At 33.6% G+C, this 16,232-nt stretch overlaps 1 protein-coding gene across 3 annotated transcripts in view; it reads left to right on the top strand.

Annotated features, from left to right (window-relative positions):
• Nucleotides 1-16,004, top strand: part of Slco1c1 (solute carrier organic anion transporter family member 1C1) — a 48,804-nt gene extending 32,800 nt beyond the window's left edge. For 2 of the 3 annotated variants that reach the window (XM_063238325.1, XM_063238326.1), the window contains exons 11-15: nt 2,538-2,703; nt 4,446-4,630; nt 6,860-6,924; nt 13,639-13,756; nt 15,189-16,004. In XM_063238325.1, coding sequence (XP_063094395.1) covers nt 2,538-2,703; nt 4,446-4,630; nt 6,860-6,924; nt 13,639-13,756; nt 15,189-15,411 — 757 coding nt within the window. In that variant the 3' untranslated portion in view covers nt 15,412-16,004. The remainder of the gene's footprint in view (nt 1-2,537; nt 2,704-4,445; nt 4,631-6,859; nt 6,925-13,638; nt 13,757-15,188) is intronic. The other variant, XM_023565302.2, reaches the window with a different exon arrangement.
• Nucleotides 16,005-16,232: the final 228 nt, after the last annotated feature.

Raw genomic sequence — 16,232 nt, forward strand, 5'->3', positions numbered from 1 at the left:
TCTAACTTATTGTCTCCAAATATCTTTATGTGGAAAGTTTTCTTACTTCATTTAAAGGAAATTGACTTTAGAAAACTCAGTTAACTTCTCCAAAATTAATACCTATCAATACCAGGCCTTTGGTTGGAAGACAGGGGAGACCTCAAGTAGAGTGTACTCTCTCTCTCTGCATCATTCTGTATCTAAGCACATAAGCACAAACACATAAGCAGATAACAAATACATAAGCAGATAATAACAGCAAACTTTTAATGTTCACACAAAATGTATATTTACATATAAAGGAGTAAATGTTTTTTAAAAAACAAAAGATAACATATTCACGGAGTATAAGTCTCTTCAAAGCAGTCACCTTGAATGATTTTGACTTTGATAAAAGGGAAATAGTACCATCATTGTTTAAAAAATTCTCAGACTCCTCTTTTGCAATTGCTTTTATTTGTTAGAACATCCTCAACAAGCAAAAGATTTAACTTCTGAGAATAATTTTGCTATTGGAAGCAGCCAAAATAAGTGGCAATATTACTGGGAAAATTTCTCACTTTTCAACATTAACTTTAGAAAGAAATCTCATTTAGATGTAAACACTGTGATATATTTGTTGAAACTCTTCTTACAGTTAAAAGTTTAAATCTTAGCTCCATTGTGTGTAGTTAGTTTCTGTACTATATGGCAAATTAAACTTTTGGGTGATATGCAATAAAAAGGTTTATAAAATACCAAATGTTTCCCATGGATCGTCCCATGTTGTTTTGTCCCTGAAGATTATTTATATTATTTATAGTAGCCACTTGAGAGGAACTCTGTAGACAAGCTTTAGAAATGGTAATGAAAATAACCAGATATAAAATAAGAACTTACCATAAGTCATTGAAAGGTTCTATGTGGAGGTTTATCACTAGCAAACTAGATGAATTTGAGGAAATAACATGACCATCCTGAGCTGTCACATGTGCAGGTAGCCCATATCATGCCAAATTGCTTTGCAATCTCAGACTCCCATGATCTCAATCAGGTAATATCCATCATGGCCTGATTCTGGGATTTCAAAGGCTCATTTTTATAGTTTTAACAGATCCTACCAAACAGTCTTAGCTAACAGTTACTAATTTGTTGAAAAGAATATAATTCAATAGTCCTGTAGGATTTACCAGAGGGCCCAGACCCTCTCAGTCCATTTGGAGTGACTTTGAGATGACCAAATCCTTAGCAATTCTACTAGATGAAAGAGGACATCAATTGAAATATTACAACGGCAATCATGACAGGAAATATCTCTGGGAGGTGAAAGCCAAAAGGACTGGTTCTTTAAAATAAAATGTCATTTTTCTTTGATAAGTGATTACCCAGAAATCCTGTTTCCTAGACTACAGTGTGCCAAGAATTGTCCTTGGTGTTGTAGAAATAGGAGTAAATAAAGCGTATAACTCATGCCTCTCTTACATGTGCATTCCAGTGTATAACTTGTTTGTTTTAAGTTCCTCAAATATGTCTTTAAAAAATACGGGGAAAGAGGTGGATCAAAAAAAGATAATAAATTTGAAATGAGAGAGGAGCAAATGAGTTTTGATGGCTCATGGTGGATCGTCTGGGAGACAGAGCAGGGACCTACCTTTGTGTAAGTGCCTCGGAGAAGAATAGAGGGTTTTGGAGAATGCTGAAGGAAGGAGGAAAAGGATTAGGCAATTAGAGGAAGAAGCGAGGGAGAAGGAGTTCTGGGAGATACACAGGAACAAGATGAGAGAATGAGAGGGAAGCAAAGGAGGAGGAGAGAAGAGAGAGGAAACAGTATTACAATAACTGAAATAACTGAAAAAGAACCAACGCCTTGAGGGGAAATATTATTTCATTCCTATTTATGACCAACTTCCATCCTGCTAAAGGTAGCATGTAGGTTTCTAATAAAATTTATGAAGTAACAGATTGTTAATCCAAATAATGTGAAATTCAGTAACCAAGGATGATATAGGACATGGAGAAGCTCCATACAATGGGATGGTATACAGAGGAAAGAATTAATAGTCTAAAAAATGCATTATTGTTAAGAATATAAAAAGGATATGTCACTCCTACAAACGTTGAAAGGATACTTAACGTTAGTCCTTCAGTTACATTTTTCTTTCATTACATTATTATCAATGTCCTCTACTGATACAAAGATAAATGACTTCTTATATATGCACACATAACTATATACCACCTGCAATTCATGAAATAACACCATAAATTGCTCTAAATGCTTATTTTTCTGTCTTGTAACCATGTCCATAGAGCAAGTTGTTAGATCCTAGAAGTAGTAGACTTCAGCAAAAGCCACAGGCAAAGAAAGGACATTGTATAAAGATAATTTTCAAGGAGAAGCTGTTTATTAATCAACTCACTTTTAATGACCAGACCTGGCATTTCTGCTAACTATATTTCCAACAGGCAACTTTTCTTGGCAGTACAATTTATACATTCAGAAACATTGATGTTTGAAAGTATAAGGGTGCTCCCTGCTAAGAGGTAATATTTTATACTGTTACATTTCTTTTCAGAATCAAACCTGTCTCTTATCATGAACGAGCTCTCTTTTCAGATTGCAACTCAAGATGCAAATGTTCAGAGACAAAGTGGGAACCCATGTGTGGTGAAAATGGAATTACATACGCATCAGCTTGTTTTGCTGGTTGTCAAACTTCCAACATGAGTGGAAAGAACATTGTAAGAAAACTCATTCCCCGAAGTATTTGCCCGTGAATCTCTTACCATACAGAACTGTATGATTCTTGGGGGGTTCAGCAGTAGACCATGATGGCAGGACTCCTGGCTCTTCTTGTGTGTGTGTGTGGAGCAGGGAATTTAAAACCATTTCTTGGGAATCTAAAGTTGAAAGAACCAGAGTAAGAATTAGTTGTGAAACAGGATTGATCAGCTTTTGCAATTATGTAGATATTTGGTTGATTTGCTGATAAATAATGTTATCCCTGAATAAGGAAGTGGTCCTGGGACAGTTAGGGGCAAGACAAATAGAAGCCAATGTTGGGAAGTCTAGACCCAGATTTATAAACCCAGCAGGCAGGAATCTGCTTATATAATGAAGCTAATGATGCTGGGTCATTCGTGCTTGAGAAAGCTAGGCTGTGTGATAGTTAAAAGTAGGTTCACTGGAATGGATGTTTCTATAAGGTGGAAGAGGAAGGTTAGAAATCTAAGCAGGAAACTGTTTCCATCAGTCTGGCTTGCTATAACATACTATAGACTGAGTGGCTTAAACAGCAAACATTAAGCTCTCACAGTTCTGGGAATTCCAAAATTAAAGGGACAGGTATCATACCCTGGAGAACTTAGCTTCCTCTTTGTAGGCAGCCATCTTCTCTCTGTTTTTCCACAGCAAGGTGTAGAGAGGCGGAACTCTTTTCTTAGGAGGAGATACAGTAAATGTCATTCATGAGGGCTTCAACCTCATGACCTAACTTCCTCCCAAACTTTTATCTCTAGGGGGCTTAGTATTTCAGTATATGCATTTAGAACAAAAACTCAGTTCATAACAAAGCAATAGTGCATGTAAGATGAACTTAAGCCATGAACAGCCATTAAGACTTACCCTTTTGATCACACCTTTAAATTCCTGGTTTGAACACTGAGTCTTAAGACTCACTGTGTCAGATTGCATTCTGTTTGTGACTTACAGAATTCACCTTTATTTGATGGTGCAAGAGGGCTAAAAATTAGATCACACTATATTTATATATGCTTATCAATAAAGTATAAATGCTTAGCAAACCCATGTACAGAGACAAAATAATATTTATTGATTTTCTCTTTGTTTTATTATTTGGTATGTTATTCAGAGTAGAAAGGATTTGTCTCTAGCAGCAGAAAGATAATTCACCAATCAGAAATGTTTTCACCATTCTTTCTTTTTCTTCCTTCTTTTCTTTCTTTTCTGTGAGTAGGCTTTTTGCCTTTAACTGCATGATAGTTCTTACCTATAGGAACAATTTATTGAAAGTGTTACATGCCAGAGGCTAAAATAGTTGGCTTTAAAATACATTTAAATTTCATGATCCTCCATTAAGTAACTATTGTTTTATATATTATTCTCATGTGAGAATTGAAATATTAAGATACAAAGAGACCACTGTAATAATAAAAGCAAAAAATGATCGTGACTTAGACTTGACAGTGATAAAAAAGCAAGCAGGTTGCAGTTGCATTTGACCGAATTTGCTAAGAGATGATTCAGTAAGCTTTGTAGTTTATAGCCAACCAGCTGCTGTTTGTATAATGAATGCATACCCATAGATTTCCATCTTGCTCATTATAACTCTAACACAAAAAATGAAAGGAATATGTTCCCTATTGTTTATACATGTATGTTTTCTTGTAAAGTATTTTAAAATAAATGTTTATCAACTTTAAGTGTTATCTCAATAACTGGACATCTCTCTGTTGTGTTGCAGATATTTTATAACTGCACCTGTGTGGGAATTGCAGCCTCTAAATCCGGAAATTTCTCAGGCATGGTGGGCAGATGTCAAAAAGATAATGGGTGTTCCAAAATGTTTCTGTATTTCCTTGTAATTTCAGTCATCACATCCTATACTTTGTCCCTAGGTGGCATACCTGGGTACATTTTACTTCTGAGGTGATTATTTCTCCCCATATTAATCATTATATAAGACATGGTATAATTACAGAGAGCTGTGACTGTAAATTCTTGTCCATAGAATCATCATGTTTGCCTACTGTTCTCCTCACCCAGGGAATTCATTCCACACCTTTGTTTCACTTTTACAAGCATCCCATTTTAGGTTTTTATACCAAAATTTCACCAAAGTAAAAAAATTTATGTTTTAAAAAAGTTCAGAAGCCATTGGTCTAGAAGTAGTGATGGTGAACTTTTTAGAGTTTTGAATGGCACGAACAGCCTTAGAGGCATGCCAAACGTTTACTACCACCGAGAGGGTTGTTATTACCTGCATCAGTGTTACATCTAATGTTGAAAGCAACATTAAGTGATATAGATAAACTGTGTTTTAAATTGAATGTAGTTTCATCAAATTATGGAAGATACAATTTACAAGATATTTTAAAATTTGTCTAATATCACATGGTTTGTATTTTTTTATTACTTTTTATGTATATTGTTTCTGTAAGTGAAATTATCTTGGAAAATGTCATAGTTTTGGATAACTTAAGTTTCGGAATGTATAAATATCGTGCTATTGATGTAAAATATATTTGCATATAAAATTCTAAAAGATTTTTAAAATGATATGCCACATTATGTATTTTTTAATTGATAGGTACACATTTTTATATAAATTTAGTTTTGTAAATATTTTGTAAATAAAATCTTGTAAATATTTTATTTGAAAATACAATTTAAATTATTCTTTCAAATGTCATCAGTGTCATCCAAAAATAATGATTAATCTATATAAATTAATTGTTATAGGAAAATATCTTAATATTTCAAAGCACTACATATTTTTTTCATATATGCATATCTATTTATTCTATAAGATTTTATTTTATTCCAATACATTTTGTGCTTGAATATTTTAGTCACTATTTTGTCATATGGCTCTACAATATGAACTTAAAATTTAAATATTAGTTCTATAAACAGGACTCTCAATAACATTTTCTTCTAATTGAGCTTACTTTGCAAATGTTTCTATGAAAATATATCCAAATAATAAAAATATACAATTTCTGATGAAAGTATTAATATAAAAGATAAAATTTGCTGCAAGTTAGTTTTTCATAACATGAATTGGGTGACTTTCACACTCACTCATATGTCCAAGAAACCAAGAATACTGAGTTTCTATATACTGTGGCTAATCAAAATTATTGTACACATTTTGTATTTCCCATAGTTACAATTATGAAAATTGGAGGAGAGAAGATAAAACAAAAATCAAAACCTACCACCCACAAAGTTGTTATTCTAAAAGTCATTTAATGGAAATGAAATATATGTGCTTACAAAGAGCAGCAAGGGTTTGAGAAAATAGGTGAACTTTTTCCCAAAGTTTCTAGGCCAGCGCAGAGTCTCCTTGAACACCTTCTTAAACTATGACAGTCATCTGCACCTAGCGAGAAGTCAGGTTGCTTACTATGAAAGCTTTTTTTCTTTCAATAAGTCCTTTAAATGAATCATGATGATTAGTGATGCAAAAACACTCCCTCTGATTGGAAGAACTCATGATGTTCACCTCTTTGGAGAAAAAACTAAGTAATATAAAATACAGGAAGTACTTAATAAGTCAGTTAACACTTGAGAGTTGTTATGTATCATGATTATTAGTATTAAAATCCAGAGGCCGATCAGTTACAGTTACACAGTTCCATGAATGATGTTTGTTATTTTAGATGTGCTTGCATTTTTTTTTTCTGGCAAACTTAGGGACCACTAGTCAGCAATGACATTTAGGATGCTACATGCCTTGTATCAATTTTAGTCAATTTGGCCATGTTCTCCTAGACCAAAAGACACAAAAAACTGGTTCATTGTTCATTGTTTATTATTGCTTAAAGTTTTTCTGAAACTTTAGAAATTATTTTATGAATCTTTGCTAATTTTCTGATTGAGCTTATTATTTTACTTGATTAAATGCCACTGAAATATGTCAAATAAAGCTAATTTCCTTCTAGCAATTTTAGCTATAGGTTTTTGGAAGCATTCCACGTAATGGAACATAGCTTTTCCATATTCGTCCTCCCCTATGCCAGAATAAAGTTAGATTCTCCATCAATACTATTTGAATTCTAACACAGTTTTATGTGTGCTAAATTGATTGTCACTAACATCCCTGTTTGTATTAATGGATTATATTTTTTGTAATCGTGTCTTTATTGCTTTTAGGTGCATTAAGCCACAACTTAAGTCTTTTGCCCTGGGTATCTACACTTTAGCAATCAGAGTTCTTGGTAAGTATAATCTATGTGTTATTATTTATTTATTTTGTCTCTTTCCTTTTTATTGGTACCGGGGATCGAACTCACGACTGCCTGCTTGCAAGGCAGGCGCTTATGCCGCTGAGCTAAATCCCCAGCTCCCAATCTACGGTACCCCTCACAAATATATTTGGAAGATTTCTAAATATTTTTGCAGAATTGCTGTGAGTAGCTAATGCTGCAAGTGACTAAATCCATATTCTTTTAATTTTCTTCCTGCTGTTCAGTATTTATTCCTGCCCTCATTTCCTTGATTCCTCCTTTCCTTTGTTCCAGAAATATTTTCTGAGGGCCTATGCTATGCTAGAGTTATGATAGGATTCTGTTCGGGTGATCACAATTTTGTCTTTTCTGGCACTTTGCTGTTGTCATGAAATCCATTGTTCCCAAGGGAGAGTCTTCAGAGAGGAAATAAAAAAAAATAATCAGTTAAAAAGGGCTAAAACTGAAAAATGAATTTTCCTAGATATTAAAATGGAGAGAATTCTTTTGAACAGTTCTCAATGGGCATCCCTAGAATATGACATTAGGCAGAGAGATAAGAGCGTTTAAACAATCAAAGTAAATGGAATTGAGTAGGCAATTCTTTAAAATGTAATTGAAAACATTTTTTTCCCTAGACTACAGCATTTTAAAATATGCATTGGCTAAAATCCATAGAAAACAATTCATAGGACAGCTAAGATTTCTGTTTTTAGTGAGCCCATCTCCAAAGGAAAAAAAAAGAAGTAATTATAAATGTTCCTCTGTAATGTGACAGAAAATTGAATTGAGGGTGGACTCAGAGATTTTAAAAGTTAAAGTTAAATTTGAATTAAATAGACTTTCATAAAAAATGACTACAAAATACAAGATAGTCCTGATTAAATTGGGGAATAAATGAAGCAGGAGGTATATACCATCCTGATTTGCTGCAGTCCTACAGTGTGAAACTAGACACTGCCTGAACAAGTGCCGGATCCTGAGGCTGAAATACATGCCCACTAGAACTGGCTCCTCTATTTGCCTGTCTGTAAGAGTATAAAAGCAAAAATGGTTTTACCCAAAACAAATGATTTATAAAATTGATTTGATAAAATATTTGAAAATGGTAAAAATTATAACCAAATTTAAAAGGTAAATTATAGCCTGGAAAAAGCTGTATAATTTATATAACATATAATGTTCCTGTTATAAAGGGGGCTCTTATATTTTAAGAAGAAAAGCATCAACAAACAACCAAACAGATAAATGGGTAAAATATATGAGTAGCTATTTTATGATAATATAATGTAAATGCCTTTTAATATGAGAAAAGATGTTCAAACTCATAAAGTGAATCAGATTAAAACTACGTAGAATAAATAAAGTGGCTACAGTTTATTGAAATGTATTGAATATACAAAAATATAATGGTATTTTAGAATATTTAAATGTTACAAACCTTTACAAATTTTAAGAATACCAAAATAGCAACTCATGGTCTTAAAATTGATTAATAAAGGGAAAAATCATTTATTCTGCCTTTCTCTTTCTTAGCACTATTAAGCTTAATCCAATGGTCAGTGAACAAAAGTCATCTTTTATTTTTACAATTCCAAACAATATTTACATGAGGAATAGAATTAAACAAATATTTCTGTCTTACTTCCTTCTTGTTAAGATGAAATACCTGACACCCTCAAGTTAAGGGAGGAAAGATTTTTTCTAGCTCAGTTTGTAGAGATTTCAATCCATATCTGGCCGCCTCCAAGGCGAGGTGGATAGCAGAGGGGCATCAGAGAGAAGAAACAGTCCCTGGAAAAGTAGGCAGGAAGCAGCAAGACTTCCTTTCTTATTTCTCTTTTAGTTCCATCCATCCTATGAATCTACTCATTGATACCTCCCAACTGAGGGTGAATCTACCTTCTGCAGGAAACCCACCATTCACACCCAGAACTGTGCTAAACAATACAGTGGACTAATCCAGTATCATCAATCCATGGTCCAGTCACTTCCCAAAGACCCACTTTCCAAAGTCACTTCCCAAAGTCCACAAATCCCCAAAGAGCACACATGCCAAAACAATCCCTGTTTTGAAAACTCATCAACAGTTGCTAAAAGCTTTAGGTGAAAGTTGATGAGGCACTTCCTAAGCTAGGGACCAAACTGCCATAGCCTAAACCTCAGCCCCACTGTTGCATCTGCATGCAGAGGACAAGTTCCTTTTGACTGGGATACAGCTGAAGTGCACAGATCTACCTTTTCTTCTACTTGCTTAACATAAATTGGACCTGAGTCTCTCATGATCTGACTACCAGATTATAGGGAAAATGGAGGCTAGGGAGACCAATTAAAGTACTTTATTAAGAAGCAATTAGACAAATCCAGAGTGGCAAATTATAAAAGAAAAAAAATATCTTTCTCCAAAAATGTTAGCATAAAAATGTGGGGGAAGGTATAAATATGAAGAGTATGAAGAGCCATTTAGGTTTTTTCTTTTGGGGGGGTACCAGGAACTGAACTCAGGACCTCACACTTGCGAGGCAGCCACTGTGCCACTGAGCTATATCCCTGGCCCAATGAAATGTATTTACCTGATTTGGAATCTGATAAAAATAAATCATCTTCAAAACAATGCCTTGGAGATAGTAAAAAAAAAAAAAATATGTGTTAGAATTTAGATGACATTAACAAACTATTGTGAAATATGTTAGATATGAGAAAGGCATAGTAGTTATGTTTTTAAAAATGACATCAGACATATAGGCTGAAATAAATATGTGATGTAATGTTTGATGTTGCCTTTAAAATAATTCAGCTTTGAGGGAGAAATGAAACAGGAATAGAAACTGTTGCTAAGCTATTGAGGGACTATGAAAATTCATCATATAATTGTGTTCACTTTTATGAATGTTCAAAATTTTCTAAAATTTTTGCACATACAGAATGTGCAAATAATGGATTTTTGTCCTATTATTAAATGCAGTGTATAAATAGTGGTCATGTGGATTTTTAAGTGGCCAATCATCTACATTATTGGATAATATATATAGAAAACTGATTAGAGGAATCAGATAATCTGAATCAAGTGATAGATATATTTGCTCCACTTCTATCCAAAGATTTTATGCGAAAGAGTCAGCTTGATCCTTTAAATTTTTCCACTAGTACACATTTGCAGTACATAATGTTTATGTTTCTTGTGTAGGGTTGATACATCTTCATAACACATCCTGTTCAGTTTTCATCCCTTTCTTTTCCCTCCTTTTTCCACTTCTTGATCTCTTTATCTTTGACAAAGATCTATCTCCATACTTCCTATTACATGTCTTTTATTTTGCCCTTTATTATATTTTGTGTTTCTCATATTAAAAAATAACTAAACAATATTTAAATTGGTGTATGTAATTTCTTCCACTTAACATTATGGTCTCAAGGTACAATCATTTTCCTACGAATGACTCAAATTTATCTTTCATTGTAAAAAGTTCAGACATAATACAAAGGTAGTAAGAACTCTATCATAAATCCCCATATATCCATTATACTATTTTCAGCAGTTATCAGCACATAATACATGCTAGGACATCTCTCTCTCTACTTTGCTCACTTACTTCTTTAAGATACTAGATTACTACATTTCTTCCATGAAATTTTCAGTATGTACTTCTAAAACATAGTAATTTCTTTTAACTCAATTATCATGGCTTAAAATAATTCCTCAATATTAGCAAATATCCAATTAGCATTCTGCTTTTCAAAGATTATGTCATATTTACTTACACATGTCTGTTTTAATCAAGGACTAAAACACTCCACTCATTGCATTGAGGTGACAAATTTCTTAAAAATCTTCTAATCTTAAGTACTTCTCTCTTTTCTCCCCCTGGTTGTTTATTATGATGAATTTGAAACTTATGTGAAAAATTTTACAGTTACTATGAGTACTTCTATAATTTTCCTTTGGATTTATCAGATGTATCAAAAAGACAAAAATCTATCTTCTTTTTTTAATATATGAATATTTTGCTGAACTATTTGAAAATAAGTGGCATTGATCTGACGCTTCACTGCTAAAAACTTCAACTTATGCTCTTCTACAAGACCAAGAACAGTGTCCTGTTCAAAAACAACACTATTATCACTCTTAAGAAATTTAATGACGGTAGGATATTACAGCTATTCCATATTCCACAACTAAATTTCTTTCACATAACAATGTCTTCAACACATTTATCTCCCTTTCAATTCAGAGTCAATGAAGGACCATATACAGCTGTTATTTGCTTTTTTCTTTTATCACCAATGATCCCTTATTATTTTCTTAAAAAGGCGAATTCAGTTGTTTTATATAGTAACCATTTGGATTTATCTTTTTGCTTTCTTTTGATAATAGTCAGATAAGATGCTATTAGTGAGAATGCACAGGGATTATTAAATATATATATACATTTAAAAATGTACTGCAGTAAAAGATATATGGCATTTAATCTTCCTCAAGTGCTTGCCTTCTCTTTGAACACATTCCTCCCATCATTCTTTAGTAGCATTGTCCTGACTTCCTTGATGTCCTGAGACTCAATTAAAAATGTTAACCTTTGAGGGTCAGTTTGACTTGGGGAAGAGGAGAAGTGACATGGTACTAAATCCAGTGAATAAGTTGGATGAGCACTTACAGCCTGCCTTTCCCTACTCAACGGCAACCTTCACTATACTTTTTATCATACCTTGTAAAAACACAAAAGATGACTTTCAGAATGGCTTTAGGAAGTTGACAATGATGGGATAACTGTGTTTGAAGTGAGGAGAATATTTTGAGGGAAATTTAAGGCAATTTTTTCTACTGTAATAATTTTTGATTTATACATTTACCATGTACTTTGATCACCCTATGTACTGCATAGACACTGTACTGAACATACTGTATCACATCAGAATACTTGTGAATCCAGTTTAGATCATCACGGAGGGTTTAATTTGGCCTCTTGGCAGGAGTCATGTCCACTAATATTCTTCATTTTAAAAGTTGATTGCGTTTATAGATAACCTACACCATAACACTTTGAGATCATGTAGATATTCCACTTCCAAGTTTAAGCAGCTATTGATGTGTCTGAACTGAGTACATTATCACACAAAATTTGTATCAACGAAATGTAGGTACAGCTTTGTAATGAAAGAGCAAATGGATTACCTCATTAACTTGGAGGTGTCATAATTATTTTTTGATTTTTAAAATTTGGCAAGAGTATGTTATTTTACATAATCATACAAAGCAATGCTATAACAGAAGAAAAATATATAAAAGAGTTTAAAAACTTAACTGACCAAAAAGTATTCTAAACAGTTGACAGAAATCAGTGAAGGAGGCAGTGACCTGTTGAATGTGGATAATGAATTGCATTTGGACACTGAGGGTGGGGAGTGAGATGTGGGTGGTGGCTGTTAAATTCTAGCCTGCTGTGACACTCAACTGCCAGATAATGCTTCTTTTAAGAGAATTCAGATACCTGTGATTTTGCATAAAATATCCTGGCTTTTAAAAATATTAGCTATTCATTAAGAAAACAGAGCCTATGTAGACTAAATAACAAATATTAATGGACCAACAGTTTGAAAATATATAAATTGAGTTGTGGGCAGATTATAATAATCTCAGAACACTTTTGCTTAAATTTTTATATGAAAGATACCTTTTCTCTTTAAAAAAGAAAAAAGTTCTAACAAACATTTGTTGAGAACCTATTCGCGTTTACAGAATGAATAAGAAAAATATGTTTCCAACCACAGTATAATTTGTAATCTAGTAGGAAAGGCAACTAAACAAGCCATTAGAGGATTACTAAAGACTTGAGAGACGTACAAGTGTGATGAGATAAAGAGCAAGAGGAATTAATATAGTTTTGGTTATTAGAATAGTCTTTCTTAAAAAAAAGAAACATTTAAACTGTGATTTAAGTGAATGTATAGTGAGAAGGGAAAGAAAAGTGATTCAAATGTAGAAAACCACTTGCCATTCAGACAAAAGGAAAAATCATTCTAAGCACTAAAAAAAAAATCCATTGATGTTAAAATCTGAATTATAAGTTAATGACTGTTGTCTAAAAGGAGGCCAGAAACATAAATGGAGTTCAACGTTTAGTTGACTACTCTCATTAGACACAGAAGTCTGGGATATTATTTATGTAACCCAGTGATTTAATGTCCATAGAATAAGTTGATTGGAGAAGACTGAAAAAAGAGAAGAATCATAAATTAGCTCTTGCTTTACATTTAGAGGAAGTGAAAGGAAGCAATGAGATTCAAATGTAAAGAGGAGATAGAATTGGCGTGGTTAGAAATGGGTTAAATGTAGTAAAGACTAAGGAGAGGAGGGAGAAAGTATCACAGAGGACCCTGAAGCTTGTACCTTTTGCAAGCGGGCAGAGGCAAATGAAGAAAGAGGGCTGGGAAGAAAGAAATTCGAGTACCTGGGAGCCATGCTTCTTGAGGTCAACCAGAAAACAGTTACTGGTGAATCTTCAGCTTTTGAGCAAAGACTGAAGTAGAGAGGGGATTTAAAGATAGCAACTTGTTACTGATGACTTTTCATCTGCCAAGCAGTAAGTAATATGAAAAGTAAGCATTTCCAGGCAGCCATTCATAGCGACAACAACAACTACAAAACCCAAAACAACAACAGAAAAAAATATGTGTTTTGGTAGCAATTGTTTATTTTTCTCTCAGCAGGAATCCCAGCCCCAGTGTATTTTGGAGTTTTGATTGACACTTCTTGCCTTCAATGGGGATTTAAAAGGTGTGGAAGCAAAGGATCCTGCAGATTATATGATTCACATGCTTTCAGGTATCACGTGAAATGCATTCCCATGTCTCGCACTTACAGAATCCCAATTTCATTTAAAGCCACCAACGTTTATGATTCCCTATGTAGTTTCACTGCTTGTAAGATGACAAATAGTCCAATGAGAAGTGTGATCTCTCCCACAGAATAATTTTATTATGTGATTATATAACTAGATATTTTAATTTTTAACCATTTCTAACATTGTTTGCTATCTTAAATGAGTAACTTTTCAAACTATGTCGAAAGATGCAGATCAGAGTAACAGTTTGAAAGTTTATGCACACAAATGGCTCAGTAATTCTCTGAAGCTCAGAAACATTTAAATTTAGGTCACATTTTGAGTTTAATTCTATTCTTTTTCAAACTGAGCCAAACTGTACCATTTACGTCAGACATAATCCCCCTGGGCAAGAGTTGGATTTGGCTCTAAATCTGTCTGGCTCTTTTTGCCAAACTGATGTTCAATTATTCCAGTACTTGAAGTGCTTAAAAGTGAAAGGTTTCCTCTGTGTGGGGAGTGTGTATGGGGGCGGGGGTATGGCTTTTTTACTATGGTATCATTCAGTTCAGACATTTAGTTCCCCTGTTGCTTAAAGAAATGCTTCAATGGCTTAAAAGGAAGGATTTTTAAAGAGACTTACAAGTTGAGCATTTTTTAGAAAAATAAACTTGGTGCTGAACCATGTAAATAGGATGTGAAGTGGGCAGACCATCGCAAATAGGTTTGCTTGATTTAATAGGCTTTGATGGTTTGTGTGAAATTTATTTTAGTCCTTAAAAAGAACCAGATCTGTGAGGATAATTTGAGCTTTCCTCACATTTGGGGAAGCTGTATCCACTTCAGTGTGGAAACAGTGTAAATTCAATCAGACACATGGAGTGACCAGCGTGAGACGTTCAACCTGTTTTTCCACACCTCAGCATTGTTGCTAGTGTAAAACTAAAGTTTCTCATGAAAGAAATTGCTTTAGAGCTCACCTTTATTCTTGAATCATTTTGGTCTGATACCCCTTAGCATTGCATAATGCCGTTTTCCCACAGAAATAAATCAGGGTAAAGTCTAGGGATACAGTAACCTCATAATTTATCACTCAAACCTGGACACTTTTGAATGAAAGGGGACACTATTAAAAGTATACTGGGACAGCACTGGGTCTGCTCTGGGTAAACAGGGTTCCTGTCACCTGGTCTAAGGGACTCATTTACAAAATGAGTAATTAGGGGAAATGATGGTACTACTAAGAAATTGCTTTATGTTAATGAAGTAAGTTCATAGAAAGCTCTTCTAGAAGCCACTGTGCCATTATAAATCCGCATTCTTCAAAAGAACCGTAAGATTATATTGTTACCTGCCCTTTATATTTTTATTTTAGGTTGAGCAGTTGAAATAATTATGACAAATAGTATATTCTGAGATTTTTTCTTCTTCTAGATATATATACCTCGGACTGACTATGATTTTGGGCACAATGTCCATTTTCCTGAGCATTGCGGTACTTTTGACTTTAAAGAAAAATTATGTTTCAAAACGTAGAAGCTTCATAAACAAAAGAGACAGAACAATGATTTCAACAAGATTCAGGAAAGAGAATTATGCTACAAGTGATCACTTGCTAAATCCCAACTACTGGCCGGGCAAGGAAACGCGACTTTAGACCAGCATGACTAGAAGCCATGTTTTCGAATGTGGTGAAATTCTTTCAAACAAAGTTGAATTAAAAGAGTTTTCACTGTGTAATTTTTCTATACCTTCAAAACAGTTTTACTTTGTTTTTGATGGTAGGCATTAGAAAATATCATTAAACATACATCAGAAGAAGATAAAACCAATTTTAAAACTTTTATTTATATACAAACTTTTCATCTTACTAATTCTGCATCTGTGTTCACTGCTCTATTCCTAGTATAACAATGTATCTAATGTCTAATGGTATAAAGAATAATTTCTAAGCTAAGGTTTTTGTCTAGAGTAATGGAAAATTGTTAAAAGATTAAGCCACATCTTGGGCTTCTTTAAATACCTCCTTAATGTTAGGAGTCAATTGCAACATGGAGAGAGAGATTTCATTTTTAAGCTCCTCTTTTCTTTCAAAATACAAAAATTATTAGAGAAATGTGCTGTGGTAAAGTGATCTTGGGGAACTGGAAGTTTTGGATTATTAATTCCTCTTCTAATCATTTATGTATGCTTTTTGTGTGAAACTATCAGCAACCATGGTTGTAAAGTAATAAAATTAATTTTGATGTGTTTTGTTGTCCTATGAATTCAATGGATTAAAGTATTAATAAATTAATATATATCATTAAATATATATGTCCCTATTTATGTGCATAATATAGTCCTTAAATGTGTTTGTAAGTTGCATTTCTGAAAGTCTTCGATAAACTTTGGTGTTATAACTGTTAGGTCTGAGAAGGAGAAGAGGGGGAGGAGTGGGGAAGGAGTGGAGTGGCCGGTGGTGGCTGCAAAGATAAG

The sequence above is a fragment of the Cavia porcellus genome, unplaced genomic scaffold, assembly GCF_034190915.1.
Source record: "Cavia porcellus strain 051 isolate PalLab524CR breed Dunkin Hartley unplaced genomic scaffold, mCavPor4.1 scaffold_27, whole genome shotgun sequence".
In the NCBI taxonomy this organism is placed as follows: Eukaryota; Metazoa; Chordata; class Mammalia; order Rodentia; family Caviidae; genus Cavia; species Cavia porcellus.